Genomic DNA, 22063 nt, shown 5'->3' with positions numbered 1-22063 from the left:
TTCTTGCCATGGGTTCTTTGTGCATGGAATTGTATGATCTCTGCTTTCTCTTGACTCTGAGGCAATTCTGTGCAGAGTCCTTTGTCCTTTTTCCTGCTAGGAGACTGCACAGACTTTTGGAATATGCTCTTGATTTGGATTTTTTTTTTTTTTTGGTGGTAACTGAGGTAGTGTGGTTTATACAAAACATGTTTTGATTTCTTTTCAGAATGAACAACAAGTTGTGGCTATCAAAGCTTTGGAGTATTTGTCTGAACATCTACAAGACTGCCGACAATTATTTGCAGCTTTAAAGTGAGAATTCAATGTATTTACAAGGAAGGAGAAATTTTTTTGGTTTCTTTTTCAAAAAGAATTTATTATATTGAGAAAGGTGGAAAACAGACTAGATGAAAGATTAGTTAGGAGTCTTTTTGGTGCTGCAGATGTACCTCAAGCCTGAACTCTTAATATCTACAGATGTTCCAAGTCTCTCCCAAGCAAATAGTATTAGTTGCTCTGAATTTTATGATTACATTGTGATTTGAACAGATGACCACTAACGACTCTAATGAGATTGCAACAATATATTTGATGAAAATACCAGTTTGTTTGTATCCTCTGATGAAGCATTATCTTATTAAAATACTCCATCAAGTTTATAAAAACAAATATTGTGAGACAGATGTATTTATTCCAATATTTGCTTAAAGCCTTTGTTAAAGTATATTTATTTACTTACATGATTTAACGAGGTCGTACACAAAATAAGGCAATAGGGTGGGAAATAGTGTAATCTTATTCTCAGTTTGACGCTTTGAATTCTGCTGTGAATTCCATGGGCTGATAGCATAAGGAAGAAAAGTGGGATTCTTTCTGGAAAATTAGGGCAAAGTACACTGTTGGAAAACGTTTTTTGTTTCTTCATTGCTTGTTTTTCTCATTTAGATGCTTGGTTCGTCTTATGTTGTCAAAGGTCATGTCAGAAAATGAAGAGATAAGGTGGGTCTGTTTGCAAAACCATTTTCTTATGGTGGGTATGTTGTACAAATAGTGTAATCTTTTCTTGTTGGGCTTATTTTCTTGCAGAGTAATCAAGAGATTAGTTTTTATGCTAGTAAAAAGTCCCCCCAGATGACTTCCCAACTTGACCTAATGACATCACATAGGAACATCTTTTCTACTTGTATAGCCTTTCCTTTAAGTATTTGCTCTTTGCCTTATTAATGCTTTAAGACTGTCAAGTATTTTTGATGGGTGGGGAATGTGAGCTAAGCAACCTCTTTAACTTTGACACTAGGATTTAATATCTTTCAGAAGTTCTGAGTGAGAACTTCAGAGTGGGACCTCCCTTGCTGAAGGCTAGCCACTTCGCAAGTCGTGTGTTGGCTTAGAAGTAGGAGAACTATACTACTGGATTTTGACTGTCAAGAAAACACCATAGTGTCAGTGGGGTTTGAAGTTCAACCTGCAGCCCCAACCACTAAGAAATCTCCCATTGAACTTCTGCAATGACCTTTCACTGCTGCAGATCAGTAAAACTTCCTGCAGGCCTTCAGCATTCCTTCTGCATCTTCAAATGCTGAAAGTTTCTAATGCCCGAGATGTTTGTCAGGGGAAGAATTGTTATATCCATAATTATGCAGATGTTGTATTCCAACATAAATAACGTGTTCTGTAGTAAGAAAGTTAATCAAACATTTTCTAAAACTTAGTTTTTCCTCCATTCTAGAGATGAAGATATTAACTCAATGCTGACTTACCTGACCTTGGGTATGCTTTTGTTTTATTTACATTTTCTGTAGTTCTTCCCTCTGTGAACATTTTATGATATGATTAGGTCCATACCAACCAAATGTTTAGACTCCTTATTTCAGTCTGGGTTCCCCAGCTTCCCACTGAAATCAGTGAAAACTAAAACTGGAGATTCAGCAAAATTGTGAAGTTGGATCTCAGTGCTACAGGTGTTTGCTATGCAAAGCTTGCAGGCTAGTGTTGGAAAAACTTTCTAGTAAAGGCTTTGTCAGAGCTTCTATCAGACAAACCGGCAGTTTCTTCTCGGCAGTTTCCCTTTAACCCTTTATAAGGCCGTGCATGCAAACGAGTATTTGGGTACAAGCCACAGCGTGGGTGGCCTCTAGTGACCATCTCCTACTCTGACTGCATTGGCAGGAGCAAAGTTAGTATCTTTAGTAGCAGGGCTACCACAAAAGGAAGAAGTTTGGTTTTATAAACTGAATTAACAATGTAACTTTCTGCTGGCATTAATTAAATGCCAATGGTGGTCTTTTCTGTTTTAGCTGTTCAAAAGGGAGCATTTTCTAAGTTAAGTTATTTTTTTTATTTTTTTTTTTTTTTTTTTACCCTGGAAGGCTTAGAAAGCTGCTAGGAGTAATGGCAAACTGCTGAAAGACAAGAGAGGCTTGTCAAAGTTGGTTCCCACTTTTAAGTTGTGCTGTCCTTTGAAAACAAATTGTCTTGTTTGCGTTGTAAAACTCTTGCACCTTTTCCAGAGTACTTTTCTCCATCAGAGGAAATACTTACTTTCACTAAATCTTTTTTACTTGTCTCTTCCTGTCTCAGACAAGAAAATTAATGAGATTGTAGAACTTTTTCTATGCTAGCCATTCTTACTGCAACTAGGAGAAGAGAATGAAGACTAGAATTAAATTGATTAAAGACTCCTTGAAGAAAGGCCTCAAACCTGTTGTTAAATTTAAAAACCATCAAGTTTTTGTGAAATTAAGTAAAACTCCTCTGCATTAGACTTCTGTGTCAGTAAACTTTGAAGAGGCAGTACTTGTTGGCAGGCTTATATATGTATTCTAAAATGCTGTTTGAGGCACCTTTTGATGTTTTTTATAAGCCTCTCTGGTCAAGCATATTAGATTTAAGTTGTGAGAATAACTCTTCATCAGGAATTATACGGGGGTTTTGGAAACATCTGTTTTGTAGTGTAGTTATTAGACTTGGAAATGTTTTTATTCTGCTCAGAAAGTGTTACTTATGTATTGAACAACACATTTTCTGCAGCTCACAAGAGACTTGCTGAGTCTTTCACAGAAGAGAAATTTACAGGGGAGATGAGGATCCTTGAAGCTCACTGGTTTAGAAAAGTTGGTAGGTTGCACTCTCAGAATCTGAACTGAATCCCCTCCACCTCCACTTAGCCAGAGCTTAATAAAGAAAGAAGTGTTTGAAGATGTAGTAGTTTTATACAACTTGTCACCTTTGGCAGTTGCTGCCTTAACTAGTCTTAAAGTTCTCCTGCTGCATTTTCTGTCTTCTGAAACTATCTGACATGGCTCATGTTTTAAGTCACTTATCAAGACAAATACTTACACAAGGTCTATTTGAGTGGTGGGGTAGCTGATAGATTATTCCCTCCACCACAAGAATTGTTGTATGTGTCCATGATACAACTCTTCAGAGTTCACTATTTTTCTCTTTGTTAGCGCTTCGCTACCAAAACTGTTAAAAGAAGTAAAATTTAAGATCTGGCAAATAGAAAGAATAATGATTTTTTTTTAGCGTCTGAAAAAAAAATGCTGCTAAGAGCAATAAAAAAAAAATCTTACTGCCTATCCTGAATATACATATTCTCATATAGGCAAAATAAAAATTAGGAAATTTAGATGTGTGTACTGGTATAAGTGCAGGATGAGCTTACCTCTGCCACCCAGACAGACTGTCTTCATTAGTCCTTTAAATCAGCAGTCCTGGAATTTGTCTTGAACAGTGTATGAAATCTAAACAGTAAACATTTACATAGATAAAGTGTTTCCTGCAGGACAATGCAACTCCCATGGAGCTGTCCCAAGCACTGTCCATAGTGTGTCTCTGGATCCTCATTTAGTCTTTGTTACACTGTTTTGGTAAAGAATTCAGTGCATTTGCTCTGTGTAAATAAAAATGTAAGCATAGGATAACGGGTTGAATGAATTTTTCAGATTCTTGCTTCTGCCAGAGAATATAGGAGAGAAAATAGTTGAAATCTATAACAGAAGACATCTGCTACGTTGAACTCTTGCATACATTCTCACCATGTAGCCATGCTCCAATCAAGAGTAGCAAAGGAGGGAGAGAAGCAGCAGAGGTCAAATAATAGTAAAATGAGTGTGAATGGAATCTGTCGTAACCATGACCTTTCCAAGGCAGCATTCTCACTTATAGAATAAACAATTCAGAGACTACAAAAACATGTCCTAGGGAATAAATTAACATGAAAGTTAGAACCTGCTGCAAAGTCACTGTAGAATCTAAACATTTAATTGGGTCAGATTCTCATACATGAATCATTTGATTGTCTTTAGATGGTTCATCCATTTACTAATCAGAATTGTGTGTTTAATTCCCATGTACTTGACCCTGCTGGGGTAAAATGGACAATGTTACAAAATGTTGTGGGTTCCCCCCCCCTTTTTTTTTTATTTGTCTTGGGAATATTGTTCAACACTCATTCAGATACTAGTTTTGTTTACTAACATAAGAAAATGCTTCTTCCACTTCATGCTTTTGTGGGTAGGGTGTGTGGTAGAATGGATACTTGGTTATGATGAAATTATTAAGACAAAATTTGAAAGCATAAATAAGCTATTTAACAATTCACTAATAACCATATTTCTTGCTGTTCTTAAAGGAGCCGTTGATGATATTTTGATTAAGAAATTGGATTGTAGAATGTGAATGGCCTATTACTAGAGATTAGATGGGCATACCTGTAATGTTGAAGGTTTTTGTTCTAGTTTCCATTTTTTATGTCTCTATTAGCTTGGAACTTAGCTGTACAGTTTAAAGGCTGCCCTGAAAAGATGAGGGATTTTTTTCTACTGTCTTTCAAGGTATGTACTCTTGCTAATAGTATGTCTGATTGAGGGATATTGTTATCTGTCTAGTTCTGTTAGAAATTACATCCACGTATTGGGTATCTCCTTGGAGACATACTTGTATGCTCTGAAGATGGAGCACTTCTGTCGGAAGGAGATTGACTTGTAATACAAAATGTAAGCATTATTGTCATACTTCACATTCGGTTGCTTAAAAATGTCATAAGAAACTTGGACTTCAATGAGTACTTTCTAAAATAAATGGATTCTGATGTTTGGAAACTGTATCATTAATACGAACATGTTAAGTACTTGAGTCCTAATCTCCATACAGAACTTCTAGCAACACTGTCGGTTTTGTATGTGTTTGTAGAGAGGGGACTCCAACACTCCTTTACACTTTATATTTAAATAATCTTCTGCTGTAATTGTACAAGTAAAATTGCAATATGAATATATACTATTCATGACTGATTACTAAAATTGTCATAGAGGAGACTCAGTCATCTGTTCATGAGCACATTGCTTTATATGGGCAAAATTCTCATTACCTTTTCCTATTTTTGGTGTCAGTTGTCCCAGTTGTGTCCTCCTGACAAAGCTGTTCTATTTGCTCAGAAGACATGCCTGTTAATGGCAGCTGCAGTTAATCTGGAAATGGGGAGACAACAAGTAACACCTTCTGAACAGGTAGGGCATTGCTCTGTTAACTGATTCTGTATGTATCAGTGTAGCACTTTTTTTTTCTTTTGAAGTCTTAATTTGTTCACTCAGAACAGGATATTGAGAATGTAAGCATGGGAACCTTTCTTAGTTAATTAGAATCAATGCACCTACTGCTTTCCAGACTGTTGTAAATGTTGGATTTCTGTAAATTAGTTCTGTTGACTTCAGTGGATTTGAACAGCTTTATATCAGCAAAGGATCATGGCAGTACCTTCTCTTAGAAGAATTCAGTCTACCTTCTATATTATGTAAGGAGTCTACTGCTAAACATTGGTTGGTCAGGCAGATAAATACTGCATCTTTAGCATTATGCCATTGCTGAAAGTAGTTACCAGTATGGTTGTGACAAAACTCACAATTTTTTGTTTCTTTTACATGTACATCCTTTTTTGGGGGTGTTGTACTTACTCTGGTAAGAAGACTAAGGAAAATGTGCAGTGGTTATGAAGGAAGTACGGAAGTCTGCTGTACAGTGATTGTTGTAGAAACTTACTTTTGTGGACAGCAATGCACAGCAATTTGTGTTGTGGGGTTTAGTGGTTTGTTGGTCTCAATAGCACTATTTTATGCCTGGGAGGTAAAATAAATGATGTCCTATAGGAACTTGTGTTTTTTTTTCTGGACCAATGGAACATTTGGTGTGAAGAAGCTTTGTCTGAGATGTAGAGGTCTTTGAAAAAGAGGGGAAAAAAAATCCAGCAAGAACTGATAGATGAAGTACTAATTAGGCTGATTCTTCATTTATTTTATAGTTGGGTATAAAGATCCTGTTAGTTGTGATATGTATATTCCTTTCACTTTTAAAACTATGACAAAAATAACTTCTTAAATTTTATAAAACAGACGGAGCTTTTGACTCAGGCCCTTCAACATCTCCAGGCATGCAAGGAGATATGGAAAGTTCTGAAATTAACAGGTAAGCTACAAAATGTGTCTGTTCAGCATGTGTAACTCTTAGACTTAGTCACTATATTACTGAAAAATACAGGGCATATGGAGTTGCTGTCTCAGCTGAAGAATGTTGAAGCAGATATATGACAATATGATAAAAGAATTGGCAAAGACAACTACTGTTTTTTGTATGTCATTGCAGACTTTTTGTTGTATAGGTGCTGTGAAGTGTGGAACAATCTTTCAGAGTGAGATTGGGTTGACTGTTCTGTCTTAAATGTTAAGAAACTCCAAGGTTTTTGCTCTGCAGTGGAGTCACTCTTGCACTGTTTTAATAGTTTTACTAGCCTTTTCCCATGTAAGACATTTCAGAACACAGAACGTTCTGCTGCCATACTTTGGAGTGCCAAAACCCATCCTCTGTTCCCTGACTATTCCATGTCAATTTAGATCAGATATTACTGGAGACTGGCATGCTTTCAGCTGACGGTTGATATGCTGAGTGACTGTTAGCCTTGTATGCATGCTTCACTTTTTTGGTAGTATATTGGTAGAAAAATTCCATTAGACGTTCCTTGTCTGGCCTGTGGTCTAGTTTCTTTTCAGTTCTAAGTTTGGGACACTGGAGTTTTCCACTGTAAGTTGCATTAATATTTAACTTTTGTCAAGAAATTTACTTGCTGGGGTTTTTTCCCCCTTAAAGTTTCAGAATGAAAGGTTTGTTATATGGCCTGGATTTGGAATTCTCTTTGTCCTTTCACTGAAGACAAGATAATTCAGGAAGACTTTTTCCCTTTTAATTTTCCATCCTTAAAATCCCAGGGGGTTGATTATTTCAAGACAGGGACATATTGGAGTTTCTCCTCCAGAGGTTTGTGGAATGGTAGCCTGGTGCTTCCTTCACTTCTTCACTAGACCTTGGCCAATGTATAGGCAAGCGTGTTCCCCTGGAGGAAGCTGAGAATGTCTTTTAGATGTAAAAACAAAGGTCTTTGTGATCGTTCAGTAAAGGATTGTTTGGTATTTGTATCAGGTTTATGCCTTCCTAGCAGTTCTACTGTTCTCCCACCCTTTTTCTGTGTTTAAGTATTTCCTGTGGGTTTTTCTACCAGAAAGGGGACAAGTCCTATAGAAAATTTGAAGCTGATGATAACTTCTTTCATAAGCTGACCTTCTGAACTGGTGGCCTTCTGTGATCTCTTTTAACTGTCTATGAAAGTGGCGTCCCTAGTAGCTCTTACCTTGCCTACGAGGATTGCATGAATTTAGCCAATTACAGATAATCCAGATTTTTGGGGGGTGGGAGGGAGGCATGGTCATTGGTGGGGATCTGCTTTGGACATCTGAGGTTTCTGTCCAAGACCGTTTCAGTTCCACTTGCTCTGCTGTTAGATCTGAGTACCTTAATGGTTTTCCTGCCTGTTGGAAACAAAATTTACACCTTATGATATACCATGTGGCTGTAAGAAAATGAATCATTACATATGGGCAATTCTGTCTCCTCTGTAGGAGATTTTGCTAAAGACCCAACAGACACATTGTTGCTGCTTTATGAATTTGAAGCAAGATCCAAACTGAATGATCCAACACTCCACCACCTTATGGAGTCAGTATGGGAGCAACCACAAACAGATGTCAAGACGTTAGAAATCATTGCATGTAAGGACTGCATTTGTACTTTCATAGTTCTTCAAGTCATGAAAAACAGCTTTTGTTGCCCTTTCCTGTTCATTGGGGGTGACCAGGATTATCATGTATTGTGCTTAGTATCTCCGCAACATTAGGAGAACTGTATTTTGAAATACCATATTACATGGATGATGAAACATAAATTTGTGACATCCTTCCATTTCTAGACCCTGAGACATTTGTGTAGGTTGTGAGTCTGGTAAAGATTATTTAGATAAACTTTTACAAGCTCCGAACTGACAAAGGCCAGAGAATTGACCTTAGCTGATGCATGCCCCAATACAGAAGTTTTAGGATGTGGACTTTGGATAGATATGCAGTTTCAACTTAAAGTTAGTGTAGTTAATTTGTAAATAGCACTTCTCTATATTGTGCCATACTTTCCTCACAAAGTTCTAGTCATACCTCCGTGAGAAGCTAGAGTAGGATCCAAGGGAAATGAGTAAAATTTAGAACTACCATGGCAGATCTTTAGAGGGGATTCTGTAGGATTGCATAAATACCTACTTATCTCCCTTGTTTTGAGGCAGTACGCACCTGGGCTCGGAAACACCTTGCCTAATTTTTCTATCCAGATTTTCATGTTCAAGGAGACAAACAAAACTCTTGACTTTGGACACCCCCACCCCCAATATTTTTGGGTTACTGCACCAGAAGTAAAGAGCAGTGAGAGTACTTGTAAATTATGAAACCTACTGTGCTTTGGTCTTGTAGTCCTCATTGTTGATGTGCACAGTCAGAAAGTACTAGAGAAGCACTAGCTTGTGACCAGCCCAGGCATTAAGCAAATATCTTTCAATTGTTTATCACAAGGGATCTGGCAACATGCTGTAGTTTTAATTTAGTGACCAATGAGATTAAAGTCTAGCTCCAGTCATTTCTTTTTTTCTCTCTTATTTTCTTTTGGTTTTAAGCATTAGCAATGGAATCTCCAGCTCGGTATCCTGTACTGTGTAAGAAGGCTCTGAAGAGTGCACTAAACCTTCACAGAAAGCAGACTGTCATTGATGCTGTGAAATTTAGGTTAGTGTTATCACATACCTTTGCCATGAGCCTGTGACTGGAAATGCTGACAGGGAATAAAGTCTGCAATTTGAAATAAGTGGATTTAAGCTTATGTGCAAGGTTCCACTTCTTGCTGGCCAACCAGTGTCCCTCTCAAGTATGGCTGTCCAATAGATGTGTTAACTGCAATTTGTTTACTTGGCATATTTTCTGAAATAGTCATATTTCCAATAAATGACTCTACTGAGGAAGGAAAATGAAAATTGGATCCAGGGGAGGTCTCTGGCTGTTTCTTGTGAGGAAGGTGGTAATTTCAAATGTTACCCTGCAGTAGTGAATTAGGTATGTCAAAGACAATGAGGTGAAGAAAATTAAGGTCTGAGAAGAAAGCCATGAGTTGTAAGTTAGTCATATCATGCCATAGTATATATGTGATTTATTTTGCTGGGTAACTGGCTCTCTCACAGCTGTAATTTATGGAATCTGAAAACCTACCTGGTGTGTGTCCTCCTCTCTCACTTGTATCCCCTAAAAGATTTTTTTCTTCCTTTCCGAGTTCCTTGCAGTAACCACTGGGCAAAGGCAACTGTTAATATAGCCTTTCTCACTTCACTTTGAGAAAGACAGACCTGTTTTCAGAAACCGTGTATTTGTTCCTGATTTTCTGAGGATGCTGACTACTTAGTTCTTGTTTGTGAAGTTAGAAAAGGTACTTTTTCCTCACTGTCATGTATAGCACCCTGGAAAAAGTTACATCTTTCCTTCTGTGTTATTTTAGAGCCCAACGATGAAAATAATGAAGTACTTGCTGCTCTTGGCTCTCTTTTTGCATAGTTTGTATGAATGAGATCTGATACTAGGAAAATGTATGTTTCTGCTATAAGAAAGTGAGTGTAGTAAGCACCTGTCTGACAATCATAGAGACATAAGTTAGTATGCTGCTGATACTAAAAAGTAGCAGTTTGTGCACATGGTATTTAATGTTTCCTCCTTTGCTCTGTTTCAATTCTCAGCAAATGCTTACATAGTTTGATTAATCTTTCTTTGCCAACTGGACTAACGGACTTAGATGCCTGTGTACTGCAGGAGGTTTGGGACTACTTTGAAGATGCTCTGAGCATAGTCAGCAGCACAGTAAGTTGAACAGGAAAACGAGAGTTTAGGAGATGATTCTGGACATATTTAAAGAAAATTGTCATCAGACAGAATAATTAGCCTGAACATTATATAGTGTTACATGTGGAGCAGCAGAGACTTCTTCAGTAAAAGATATGCACTGAAATTACCTCAACAGAAATGCCTCTTGGATATTTATGACTGAATTATGAATTTCCCTGGATTTTCTAAGGGCTTTTTTGAAGACATTTAAGGCCAAATTTTCAGTGCCTATTTTAGAAACATCTTGAGCTACAGCATCCATCTTTCCTCCTCTTGCTTTCTGCATTCTTACACTGAATATTAAAAAAAATGCAGATTACTTTTCCAGACCAGTTTAAAGCCTGCTAAAATTTGGATACCAGTCTTGCTTTTTTTTTTCAGCTCTGTTTTGTTAAATGTATTTGGGAACTTACTACTTTACTATTTTTTCCAAATGACCTAGAACTAGACTCCTGTGCTGTCAGTACTGGTGGTACCACATACCTTGTTTCTTTGTAGACAGGTGTATGGAGAGTAAAGTCCTTTCAGTAAGCATTTCTGCTGCTCCTTTCAGGCCTGAAGCATAATGCTGTACAGTGAAGGCAGTTGTACTGAGGAAGTCAGACATGTCTACTTAGAATTCCATAGGTAAAAACAAGTTAAGGAGTATTCCTATTCAGGACTAATGAAACCAATACTGTGTTTCATAGCTTCATTCCATTGCATGGCTGTTTCTTCAGTCAGGTTTGAATGTCTCTTCCTTTATAAAAGTGACATAAAGATACGCTGTTCCTGACTTCCCAAAACCAAGAATGTGTCCACATTCATGCCTGCCTTTCACCAAAGTTCTCATCTATAACTTTGGTAATGTTCTTGTTGACGGGTATGAATGAAATGTGAATGTGGACTGATACCCGTAATAGCAAAATTTCGTAGTACTAGAAGGCTTTCTCTTGCAGTCTTGCTCATGGCAGCAGGTACTAATTGGTACCATGCTAGGAGAAAGACATTGGGGCATCACATCAGTGTATTATCAGTTAGAAAGCTGGCACACAATTCATGATTTATACCTCCTATTCAGAAATGGATGCTACTGTTCAGAAATTCACTCTGGGCCCTCTTACTTAGGATGAGAGTATCTATCAAAGAGGGAAAGAAGTCCTTCCAGCCTCCTTCTAAGGATTTGCATGGCAAATAAATAATTGCTTGTCCTTCCTTACCCCAACTGAATCAGTTCCCCACCAGGTTCAAAGTATTGTTGGGTACTCTGGCTTCTGTTCTGCAATTATAAGGGCAGCTTTTCACTCTGGCAAGCCATTGCCACAGTGCATAGAGAAATTCTGAAGACGTAAGAACTGCTGCTTCTAATCTGTAGTGAGCAACTATGTCCTGCTATTGAGTACTGTTTGAATAAACTGGAAAGTACTGCGGCAGAAAGTTCAGCCTGTCTGCAGATAGGCTGTTGGAAAGCGTACTTCCATTCTAGCATCATTCCCAGTCCCACAGAATTGTGTTTTCTGACCTACCAGTAGGTAATTGCAACATGACTTACCCATGTTGGAAACAAGCTGTTTGAGAGCAGTGCAGATGAACTGTGAACTATGGGATGACTCTGAAGGAATTGCCCTTTGCTGAGGAGAAAAACACCAGACAACTGTTTCCCCACTCTAAAACTAAGCTCTAATGCAGTCTTGACTTGTTGGGTTTAAAGTGAAGAGTCTATTATCTGATGAGCTGCTGCTGCTTGTTTGTTATTCCAGGATGCTTACCCAGAGATGGAGATCCTTTGGTTGATGACCAGAGCCTGGAATACAGGAATATTTCAGTATACTGTTGGTAAATATAAGGAAGCTGAGCAGTGGTGTGGATTAGGAATGCGTTTCCTCAATCACTTAGGATCTCTGAAGACAAGCTATGAAGGCCATGTAAGTGTAAGCAGATGGATTTGAGGATGTGAGATTGGATGTCTGGCCTGAATGAGATATGGATCTGGGTGAAGAAACCACTCCAGATGATCTTTACAGAGTTTCAGGAGAAGCATGGTACCTAAATATTTTGGGGGAGCTTGATGCTAAAAGATTTTTTCAAAGTGAGGCCAGAAAAGTTTTGATAGACAATAGAAAGAGTGATGTAGTGTCCTTTTACTGAAAGGATCATGTAAATGGCTGACTAGAAATAAACTTCTGACTATTTGTGACCATGGGAGGACCCTTGTACTTTGCCTGCTTTCACTAAAGTCAAGGTGCTGTACCAGTTCACTTAAATTGGCTGTTGTATGAATACTTTCAAGTTTGATTTCTAGTATAATGTCTTATAAATAGAGTTTAAGCTGATGTGATTAAAATCATTAAAGCTCATCTTTTCAGGTGTAGCTTAGCTACTTCCTGTGAGGGAGACATTTTAGGGCTAGTACCTCTGTAGAAAGCAACGACACTTTTTCTTACTCTGTCACAAATAAACTTCTCTCTACAGTTTTTGGCTGGTGCTCATCCCTTGATTGCAACACAGTACAGCCTGGCTGATGTATGCAGTTGTCATTCATTCTCTTATGCATGAGCTGGTCAATCAAGAGCTTGTTGCAACTTTTATACCATTTTAAGTACATTGATTAAGACAATAAGAATCGAGATCACTCCCTTCCAACCTCAGCCATTCTGTGATTCTGTGGATGGATTTGTTCACTGATGTAAAACTCAGCTATAAACTATGCTTTGTGTCAGTATAAATAAAACCGCCTTTGTTAGGTTGCACTGATTTAACTATTTTTTTTCCTTAAACCACTATATTTAAATCTGTGCCAAAATATTTACATCAATCTGAAATTTTAGGTTTAGAAGCTGGTGGTAGTCTCCCACCTATGCCCTTGATTCTGTTTCCAGTCACTTTGTTGTATTATCTAGTTGAATGATACAGCTTTATCCATCCTTGTTGACAACTATGGTGCTTATGTTCTCCAGATGATTGGTCTTTATAGTGAGGTTCTGGACAAATTGGACAGAGCAAAAAGGTTTCTTCCAAATGAAGAATAATGACAGCCACAACTGCAAAAAAGGAGGGCAGCAGTCTCTCTTGGAAACGTTCTGCTGAATGAAAGAGGCCATTAGCTCTGCGAAGGCTTGGGGTCATGGGAGCAGTGGAAAAGAAACCAGGATCATCTTCTTGTTAGCAATTAAGTTATGTACTTTTTAGGAAGTGTTTATTGAATAAATATAATTGTTTTACTCTAGGGAATGGTTTTCATTCTCTGGAGCTATATAACAGAAATAAATACTTAACTTTCTCATGAGATGCGTCTGCTGTTATGTAACAGGTTGATTTAAATGCTTGATTTTAGTAGTAAGTGGCAAGGAGAACAATAAAAGTATTCCAAGACCAGGCATCTCCTCTAGATGTCACAGCTGCCTTGCTACATAAATATCTATCAGATTGTTTAGTTTTCAGTCCATTTCAGTATGGACAAGAATTCAGAGCTGTTTGCCAGTTCCACAATTCAGTTAGGGAAAAAAAAAAAGAGCAGGTACTACTTAGCTGACAGAAAAAGCTAAAGCTTTGACTAGGTACTGCTGTTTATAGACTACTGTGATGGGTGCAGTCCTGTTTGAACTATCTGAACTTTAGTCCAGGCAGATGCGCAGCAAGTAGGCCTAATCAAAATTAATCCTGTTGTATGATCAGCACCAAACCCTGCAAAAAATGGTTTGGCTGGAGACTGGGCTGATAAGTGGACAAAATTGCATTAACACAGCAGAAAATCTGACTACAAATCAACCACTTTACGCTATAAGTATCAGCAGCCATCAGGATCTGTTGAGCTCTCCCTCCATAGCAGCTGGCTGTGTGGCGGCGGTCCCCCCTTGAGTAGGGACACCTCTCAAGGTTACCTCTTGAGGCTGAAAGATCCCTTACCTGACAGCAGACATCGATGGGTTTGTAAGTAACCTTTTTTTGCATGCATGTAATGTTTAAAATACGTATAGTAAGCTTAAACGATAATCTTTGTATCCCATACTAACTTTAAATGTAGTAAATGGTACACTGGCAATCCATCTGTACTTATTAAATATTTTACATACCTGGATTTACTGATTAGAACTCAACAAACTAACTACTAGATAGATCTATCTGAGTGATCTCCGACTCTTCTCCTGTGACAACTACTAACACACACACACCAGTCACAGTTCAGCATGAAAGCCCCTCAAATTCACATAAAAACACAGACTGGTAAGTGGATGGATCTTACTGTGACTAGATTTGAAGATATATTTCCCACCTGAAATTCAGTGTGGATAGTAAGGAGTGTGGAGAGGTCAAGTGGAGTTAAGAACCATAATTAGATCTATGTAACTGTTGCTGTTTTACTGGTAGGTTCAGAAGTCAGAAAAAACATGGTCTGAGTGTTGTCTTCTCTACTGTAGCACAGATGTGCTCCGTGACACCTCTTGGTGTCTTAACTCCAGGGGACAAATTGTGTTTGCGTTCTACCTGCAAAGGTCATCTCCCAATGTGCCCAGCCCTTCTCTGGAAGGAATTAAAGGTAACTGGAGTGGGAGGGAGCTGCAGTGCACTCCAATAAAGCCCTTTGAGTGCCTGGGGGTCAGTACTGTCGGTTCCAGCAGAGCCTAGATATGCTTAGTATAGGAGTTTTTCTTGTCTTTTTTTTGTTTTTTTGTTTTTTTTAAAAAAAAAGCTGATATGATGCTTGAGCAGAAAGCACAGATTCAGGCTATCAGTTGCCTGCTTAGAAGATGAGGTAGGTATCATAGCTGGTAGGTGTATACTGATTGCTTTTAAGTTAGGGCTGCTGCACTACAGTAAGCAGGTGCAAGGCAGGTCAAAGCAAAGATGGCACGTTGTGTCTTTTGTGTGGTAGACCACATATACATTTGCATGTTCTATAATAGGGCATACGTCCTATAAGTGGATTCTTTTGCTGTTTCTTTAAGAGGATATTTAAGCACCCTGAGGAACACTAACAGTCATTTCAGATCCTCTGGTTTGCTTACTGGAGAGCTAAAAGTGCTTTGCTGCTTATTCTTTACGAACATTACACGGAAGGCAGGGCTGATGGGCAGCAGTATCTTTCAGCTATAAGATCATCTGGTTTGAGATTAAGACTTAATTTTGTTTTTAAAATTAAAAAATATATTTTACTTGAACCTAGATCATTAAAGCCTATTCAGACAGAGAACAGGGCCACTAACAGCAGGATAGTGGCCATAGAAAAGAAGAAATTGCATTAGTCGTAGTCCGTTCTAAAAGCCTGACATGCTCTGGAAGAAGAGCTTAGTATTGTGCGTAGTGCAGTGGTCAGGGCCAAGAAGTAACTAAAAAAGTCAGCAGTCTCTATCAATGTTCCATGTCTGTCATCTTCTCATAGTTTGAGTAAACCAAATATTAATGATTCCTGCTTTTTGTGTGCACCAGCCACCACTTTGCGTCCTGTGGCTGAAGCTAGAAACCAGCCCTTAGCATAGCTGCCACATCCTCGTGTCTGTTGTGCAGCTGGTCACAGGGTCATTTCCTGAAGGCAGGGACATGCAGACATGTAAGTCAGTGTGGCATTTACAGCAATATTAAGTAGGAACATATTGTACTAGATGCTTTGCAGTACTGCACAGGTTAGTATCAGCTTCTGGATAATAGTGTGAGAATGGGACTCCCTAAAGGAGTGAATTATATTGAAGATGGCAACCAGGGAAGTATTGGGAAGCTTATAGGATCTGGTGCCTGTGATAGCAAGATACTGGAAGCTATAGCTGAGACTGGTGCTGCCTGAGCTGTGCCCCTGCTAGAGTTTGTTGTGAAGTGTCTTGGGGTTCTTCAGGCTCAGCTAGCTAGAACTATGCATTGGTAGGAACAGGAATGTACCTTTGTGGAAATAGTCCAGCAGGATACAAAGATGAAAGCGAAAATAATTATGTTCATATGGAGGTTATGTACGTGTGGCTGTGTACCTTATTCCTGAGGTCTACTACAGAGCCTTTATTCTACAGGCTGAGGTAGTATAAGCAGTGGAAGCCTCTTCCACTGAAACTTCAGTGGCATTCTGTTTATGGTACCCAGAAAAATCACCCAGGCTGCCTGATGCAGATGGCTCCTGTGAGACACACATAGGAGGATGGATCTGTTTAGAATAAATTCTCCACCTAGTGTACTCAGTTCACCAGGTCTATGTGAGCTGCTGCTTCCAGATCTTTAACGCAGAGTGTGCTGTCCATCTAACTAAGGAAAACCTTTGAACCTATAAAAAGCCAGGCCTCAAATGCCACAGAAAATTCAGTTGGAGTCTCAGTTCTGGAGATGTGTGCTGCATCACATTAATGCAGGGGCTGTAAATGATGCCATAGAGTCAAAGGTATCCACTGTTGCCTGTAGTATCTCCTTAGTGCCTGCCGGGCCAGCTTTAATAATTGTTCTTCGTTCTGACTTGCATCAAACACATAAACAGGTAAAGGTGTCACACAGTACTGGATGAGAAGGTCATGTTTGCCCAGTAAGTGTAGCAGGTAATTACATACAGCCATAGAAGGCAGCAAGCATTAAATGTGTTTTTGCCTACAGCCAAAATTGTTTGAATTTTTTCCTTGGAGATGCTCAGTTTGATTTCTTTTATGCTACAGACTTTACTAAGGAGTCCAGATCAGATCAGTTACAGACTCTGCTGATGGTACTTGTCACCTCTTCTGTGCACATTTTTGAATTGTACATTTTATTCCAGGCTTAGTATTTACCATAAATTTTAAGTAGGGCAAGAATTCCTCTCCTAGTTGAATCAGACCTTAATTAGCTGGATTTCCAGTGACCATTCCCAATAGGTAGTTTGTGTGCAATCACTCTGCTTTGCAGGTGTTTGTGCGTTGAGTTTGCTAGTGTAGATGTAGGCTGGTCCAGTGTTTATTTTACTAGGCTAAGTGTTGCTTTATAGTTCAGTAGCCCAGCTAGGATGACTGTGGGATATAAATCTTTTAAAGCCAGCAACAGCTGACCTGGAGGAAAAAAACCAAAATCAGTGCTGCTCATTCCTCTCCCAGTCTTCTCTTTTTATCGATCACTGTTTTGTTGCAGCATCGTTTCAGTTTGGGGTCTGGGTGCCCATCCCGAGATGTTAACCGATTGCTCCAGAGGGTGGCATTGCAGTAGTAGTTTCTAATTTACACATCATTGTAGAAGCTACAGGGTGTGCTGGACACTTGCTCTGTAACTCCAGAGTTCCTCCTTCCTTCTGAGAACACAGATGTATCCTTTAGGGCAGTAGTTCACAAATTTTCCCCCCTTTCCCCAGCCTGTGTTTTATGCCCCGTCTTTTTTCCTAATCTGATAATTTCTTAACCGTTTGTGGAGCAGCAACAGTCTAGAGGCACAAGGAAAACGCAGCGTGACTTAGAGAAAGGGCAAGGGTGTTTTTTCCCCGGAGCCACTAGGAATGTGGCTGCAGGGAACCTGCCCAGGAAAAAAAGTTCTTGCTGAGAAGAGTCTGGGAGTGGGGCAGGGCAGAGAAGATAAGAGCCATAGCTGCTGACCCTGGGGCCCCTTCTGCCACCTCTCACCCAGAGGTGCCTGCAGTAGGAGCACTGGCTCTCCAGCAGCTTTCCACTTGGGGTGCACCTCAGGTTACCTCCTACCATACGATTTGAGAAGAGCTTCGCTGTTGTTAATGGCGTGGCCACATTGAGCATTCTGGAGAGGCAGGGAAGAAGAGGGGCTGGTCTGGCCACTAGCATTTAGAATTGAAGTGATCACAGTAATCAGAAATCAAGCTAATGGGAAGAGGGCTGAAGCTCATTAGAGGATTGGGCAGAAGCTTCTGTCAAGTAGTGCACTGGAACTAAGGGAGGAAATACCACCGTCACCTCTGTGGTGAGCCAAGTGTGGCCCCAACAAGGTATTGCTAGTCCCGCAGTGCTCGTGTGTGCTCGCACCATTAACAGATGCTGCACTGACTGACACAAACAACTTAATGTTTTCCTTAGGGTTAAAAAAACTAAAGTCAAACAATGTGACCCTCATTTTGGAGGCCAGGGATATAAATAAACATGAAAGGTCAGGGGGTAGGTAAGGATGCTTCAAGGAATGTAACCCCTTTAACATGGTGATAACTTTACCTGCTTCACGGGAGGTGCTTTAGTGCCATGAATCCTGCTATGACAGCTTCAGGAAAGCAGGGAATAGCAGTCCTTGAAGCTTATGCTGCCAAGCATCATTAGCGAGGAAAGCTGTATCTATCTAAGACAGCTGTCCAAGTGCCTCCATCTCAGGCACCAACAGGGAGAAAATTTTTGAGAAAACTATTATTAAATTCCTTTAAAACCCCTCTTCCAGTAGCCTCACAGATCTTGTGCTCATCTGCTTAACAAGGGCCAAGACAGCTAATTAACCAGAGCTGCAGACAGAAGCATAGACATGTTTCTCTATAGCACAAGCAGCTTATGGCCTAATTTTCTAGAAGTGTCTTAGGGCAGATTAGTTTCATGCCTGTTGCAGGCATCTGTAGCAGGACATCTTGGCAGAGAACAGTACCAACTCCCCTACATTTCACAATGAGACAGGAGCATTGACAGGACAGTGCTCTGCTATTGTATGGTCCAGAAGGACTTCACTAAGGTCCTGGTAGGCAGAGCAATTTGTGCTTAGCCAGAAAAATAGCTCGTTAAAAAGCTTCAGAAGAGCAAGTTCTTCTTTCATTCTCTTAGCACGTGGGTTACTCTTCCAGTGGTTATCTCCACCTTAGAAGAGTGGCACGGTTTATTTGTTCCATGTTCCTCACCCCACTGGAACCTTAACATTTCACTGTCAGAGCAGATCAAGATGACACATCAGCTCAGGACACATCATGGATTGTCTAGACAGGAGTGCCTGCAGATCCACCTACTGCAACTCAGTTACTGGAACAAACCCTGTGGACTGGATAGAGAAGCCTGACAGCTACCGTGGCAGCCATTAATGGACAATGTTCCTGTGATGCTTGATGTATCAACAACTTCATTATTCCAAATCTGTCACTATGTAAGGAAACAGTTTGATTTTTGGAAGTGGTAATGCTAGCATCACATCTGCTTAGCAATTGTTTAATCTTCTAGTCTTTTATCCACAACCACCACCACAAGACTGCTGATCTGATCAGTTAAAGGAGTTTCTAAACTGTGTTTTATTTGTCCAGTGAGCTTCATAAACTGTGAACTGTCTGCAAACTGTATGCCCATGCTTGGTACAACACCCCCATTTCCCTGAAATCTCACTTTACTTCTCTTGTGTGGAGTTTGAAAGGAAAAAAAACATTCAAGATTTAAAAACCCCAAACCTTCTCACCTTTCAATTAGCTCAGCTAAGTGACAAAGCAGATTCAGGCAGGAATATATAATGATACCCCATTAACCACATCTGTCTTCCTGTGAACACTCCTCTTCTGTGCACTTAAAGGTACTAGAAAAAGATAGTTGTCTTCACAACTTCTTTCTTCTCTCTGATGTTTAAAAAGCATGTTAAACTGTAAAAAGATGCTTTATATTAGCTGGCCTGTATATTTACTTTGCTGTCTTTATATTCAATACAGAAACAATTATGTAGCAGCATATAAACCCTATTATTTGACCTGTGTTTGTAGAGCAAACTCCCCACAATTCAAGCCATGACCCAAAATACAACCCAAAATTCAACCTGTGTTACAATAACCCAACCAAAACAGCTTTTCAGAGGCCTGGTTACAGCTCTAAATAAGCCCACTTCCTTTTTTTTTTTTTTTTAAATTTCCTTTTTCTTTTAGGAAAGTTCTCAGTGCCCACCTTTTTTTTTTTTTTTTTTTTTTTTTTAATCTCCTTTTTTCAGAACCACTGTCAACACTTAGGTTTGCCATGAAGAGACTTTATCAATAGTTGCTAAGATCAACACAAAAACCCCCAGGTCTGGCACACAATGAAGGACTCCACAAGAAGGTCTCAAAGACAGAGTTCTTTGCAACTCTCTGTTTATTAAAAATATATGTCTCCTTGGAAGAAACACTGGTAACCAACTAGTGTTGTCGTGATCGATTCGATACTGTCAGCTATGCCATGGAGTACATCATCTTTTTCTCCATGTGACTTGATGAGAGGGAGACAGGCTATTAGGAGAGGGGGAGGGGGAAAAAAAAAAGGAAAAAAGAAAGAAAGAAAAAAAAGAAAAAAGAAAAGACAGGAACGATGTGACTAGCATCTGAAGGACTTTTGTTTCACTTACTCCACTTCTCCAGGGACTAACATTTATAGCAGCTGGAGCAGGACCAGCAGGGCAGAGGGCTAGATGCCGAACAGGAATCCATTGCCAAAGTTCGCTCCTTTAGGGTTGGTCCCACTGACAGCAGAATCTTTCCTGCCTTCCACCACGCTAGCGGCTACATCTCTTCTGCAGCGCTCCTTTCTGTCCCAGGAAGCTGCTTGGTCCCTGCAGGGCTCCTTGTGATGCAAGACGAGTAAAGACGGCTTCTCACCAGACAGTACATGTACAGTCTTACAGCAGTTCTCGTTCACACTGAAAACCGTGGCCTGTGTACGCCATGTACCGACTGACACACTGATAACTGTTACCTTCAGGAAAGGGGACTGGCACCCGCGCGTTCAGTTATCCCTATAAAATAGGGAGAGGGAGAATGGGCCAAGACTTACCTGCTCGTGCTCATATGGTGACCTCCTTTGTTCGGGTGCTTGGCACTGTGTCTGAGAAATGGCATTCGTCAGTTCTTTGTAAGGTGGGAGTGCTCTTCTACCTGTACTACGAGTACCCAGCAACGTAGCTTCTTCTCAAAGGCTGTGTGAGTTGCCACTCTGCTTCACACAAGGCTCTGTTCCCATGATGGAGCCCCATTCAAGTGTGGAAGCCAAAGTGTCCTCAAAGACAGACATTTCTCAGCTTAGGGCCAACTGTCTCGGCATCAATGGTTGCCTCACTTGAAAAAATCCCAGCGCACTGCAGATGGGTGCAGCTCTCCATCCCCTTGCCCCGCAAACACAGGGCACCCAACTCAGTTTTCTAAGGTGACCTTGAGAGAGGGAGCAGCGCCCAATTTCAGAAAGAGGATTTATGCAGAGATGTCAGAGACAGAACCAGATGAGGCCACCATGCATTCACCTGCCAAGCCCCAGCTCCCAGAGCAGCAGGTGAGGTCCCTGCTGTACTGGAAGGATGGCCCTTCTGCTGGGACAGCCACCACCACCAGCACCACCTGCACACAGCAGCGCTGGGAATTTGGCAGGGAGCAGGGAAGAGAGGGAAGAAGTTTTTCAATTCTGTTAGATTTGGAAAAGTGTAAGCGTCCATCCAAGGCACAGCTGGGGGCTTTTCCTGCCAGTGACTAATGCAGGAGGGAATGCCAGCGTGCTGCCCAAGCTGGAATGGGTCATTTCACCTGTGCCCACAGGTACAGGGCCAGCCCAATGTCCCACATTTTCCACAGCAACACAGCACAGTGAGTACATTTGTTCCATGTGGCCGGTAGAGTGTTTCCTAACCAAACACTGCAGGTCTAGATTCTATTTACAATAGAGCCAGCTTAAAAAATAAGTTAAAAAACCTGAATTTTATACCTATTTGGTTCATTATTAACAAGAGAAAAATGGAATAATGAAAAAAAAAAACAACCCCAACACAGCAACACAATATGGTTTTGGTTTAAAATCAGCTTGAAAAAATAGAACCAAAAGGAAACCTCTCATGCAAACACATAAGGTGATGTGTAAAACAATGTGCAATTTAATATGTAGTATCATCCATTCTCTTGCTCTGCAGCCTCCTGCTCCGTTTCTGTCTCCCAGCCTTGCTCAGATCAGCTGCTGCTC

The 22063-nt window shown here is 40.1% G+C and overlaps 1 protein-coding gene across 1 annotated transcript in view; it reads left to right on the top strand.

Moving 5' to 3' along the window:
- TEX11 (testis expressed 11) overlaps positions 1-13282 on the top strand; it is a gene marked incomplete at its 5' end in the record, with an annotated part of 33637 nt that extends 20355 nt beyond the window's left edge. Inside the window, 12 exons of the mRNA XM_009710340.1 lie at positions 209-294; positions 928-981; positions 1712-1752; positions 3013-3099; positions 4750-4820; positions 5379-5495; positions 6375-6447; positions 7932-8081; positions 9026-9134; positions 10130-10250; positions 12014-12178; positions 13211-13282. Of these exons, the coding sequence (XP_009708642.1) occupies positions 209-294; positions 928-981; positions 1712-1752; positions 3013-3099; positions 4750-4820; positions 5379-5495; positions 6375-6447; positions 7932-8081; positions 9026-9134; positions 10130-10250; positions 12014-12178; positions 13211-13282 (1146 nt within the window). The remainder of the gene's footprint in view (positions 1-208; positions 295-927; positions 982-1711; positions 1753-3012; positions 3100-4749; positions 4821-5378; positions 5496-6374; positions 6448-7931; positions 8082-9025; positions 9135-10129; positions 10251-12013; positions 12179-13210) is intronic.
- Positions 13283-22063: the final 8781 nt, after the last annotated feature.

This window comes from Cariama cristata, unplaced genomic scaffold, assembly GCF_000690535.1.
Source record: "Cariama cristata isolate BGI_N322 unplaced genomic scaffold, ASM69053v1 scaffold15641, whole genome shotgun sequence".
NCBI lineage: Eukaryota > Metazoa > Chordata > Aves > Cariamiformes > Cariamidae > Cariama > Cariama cristata.
Note: the sequence above shows the minus strand (reverse complement) of the source record. Positions and strands in the feature narration are given on the sequence as shown.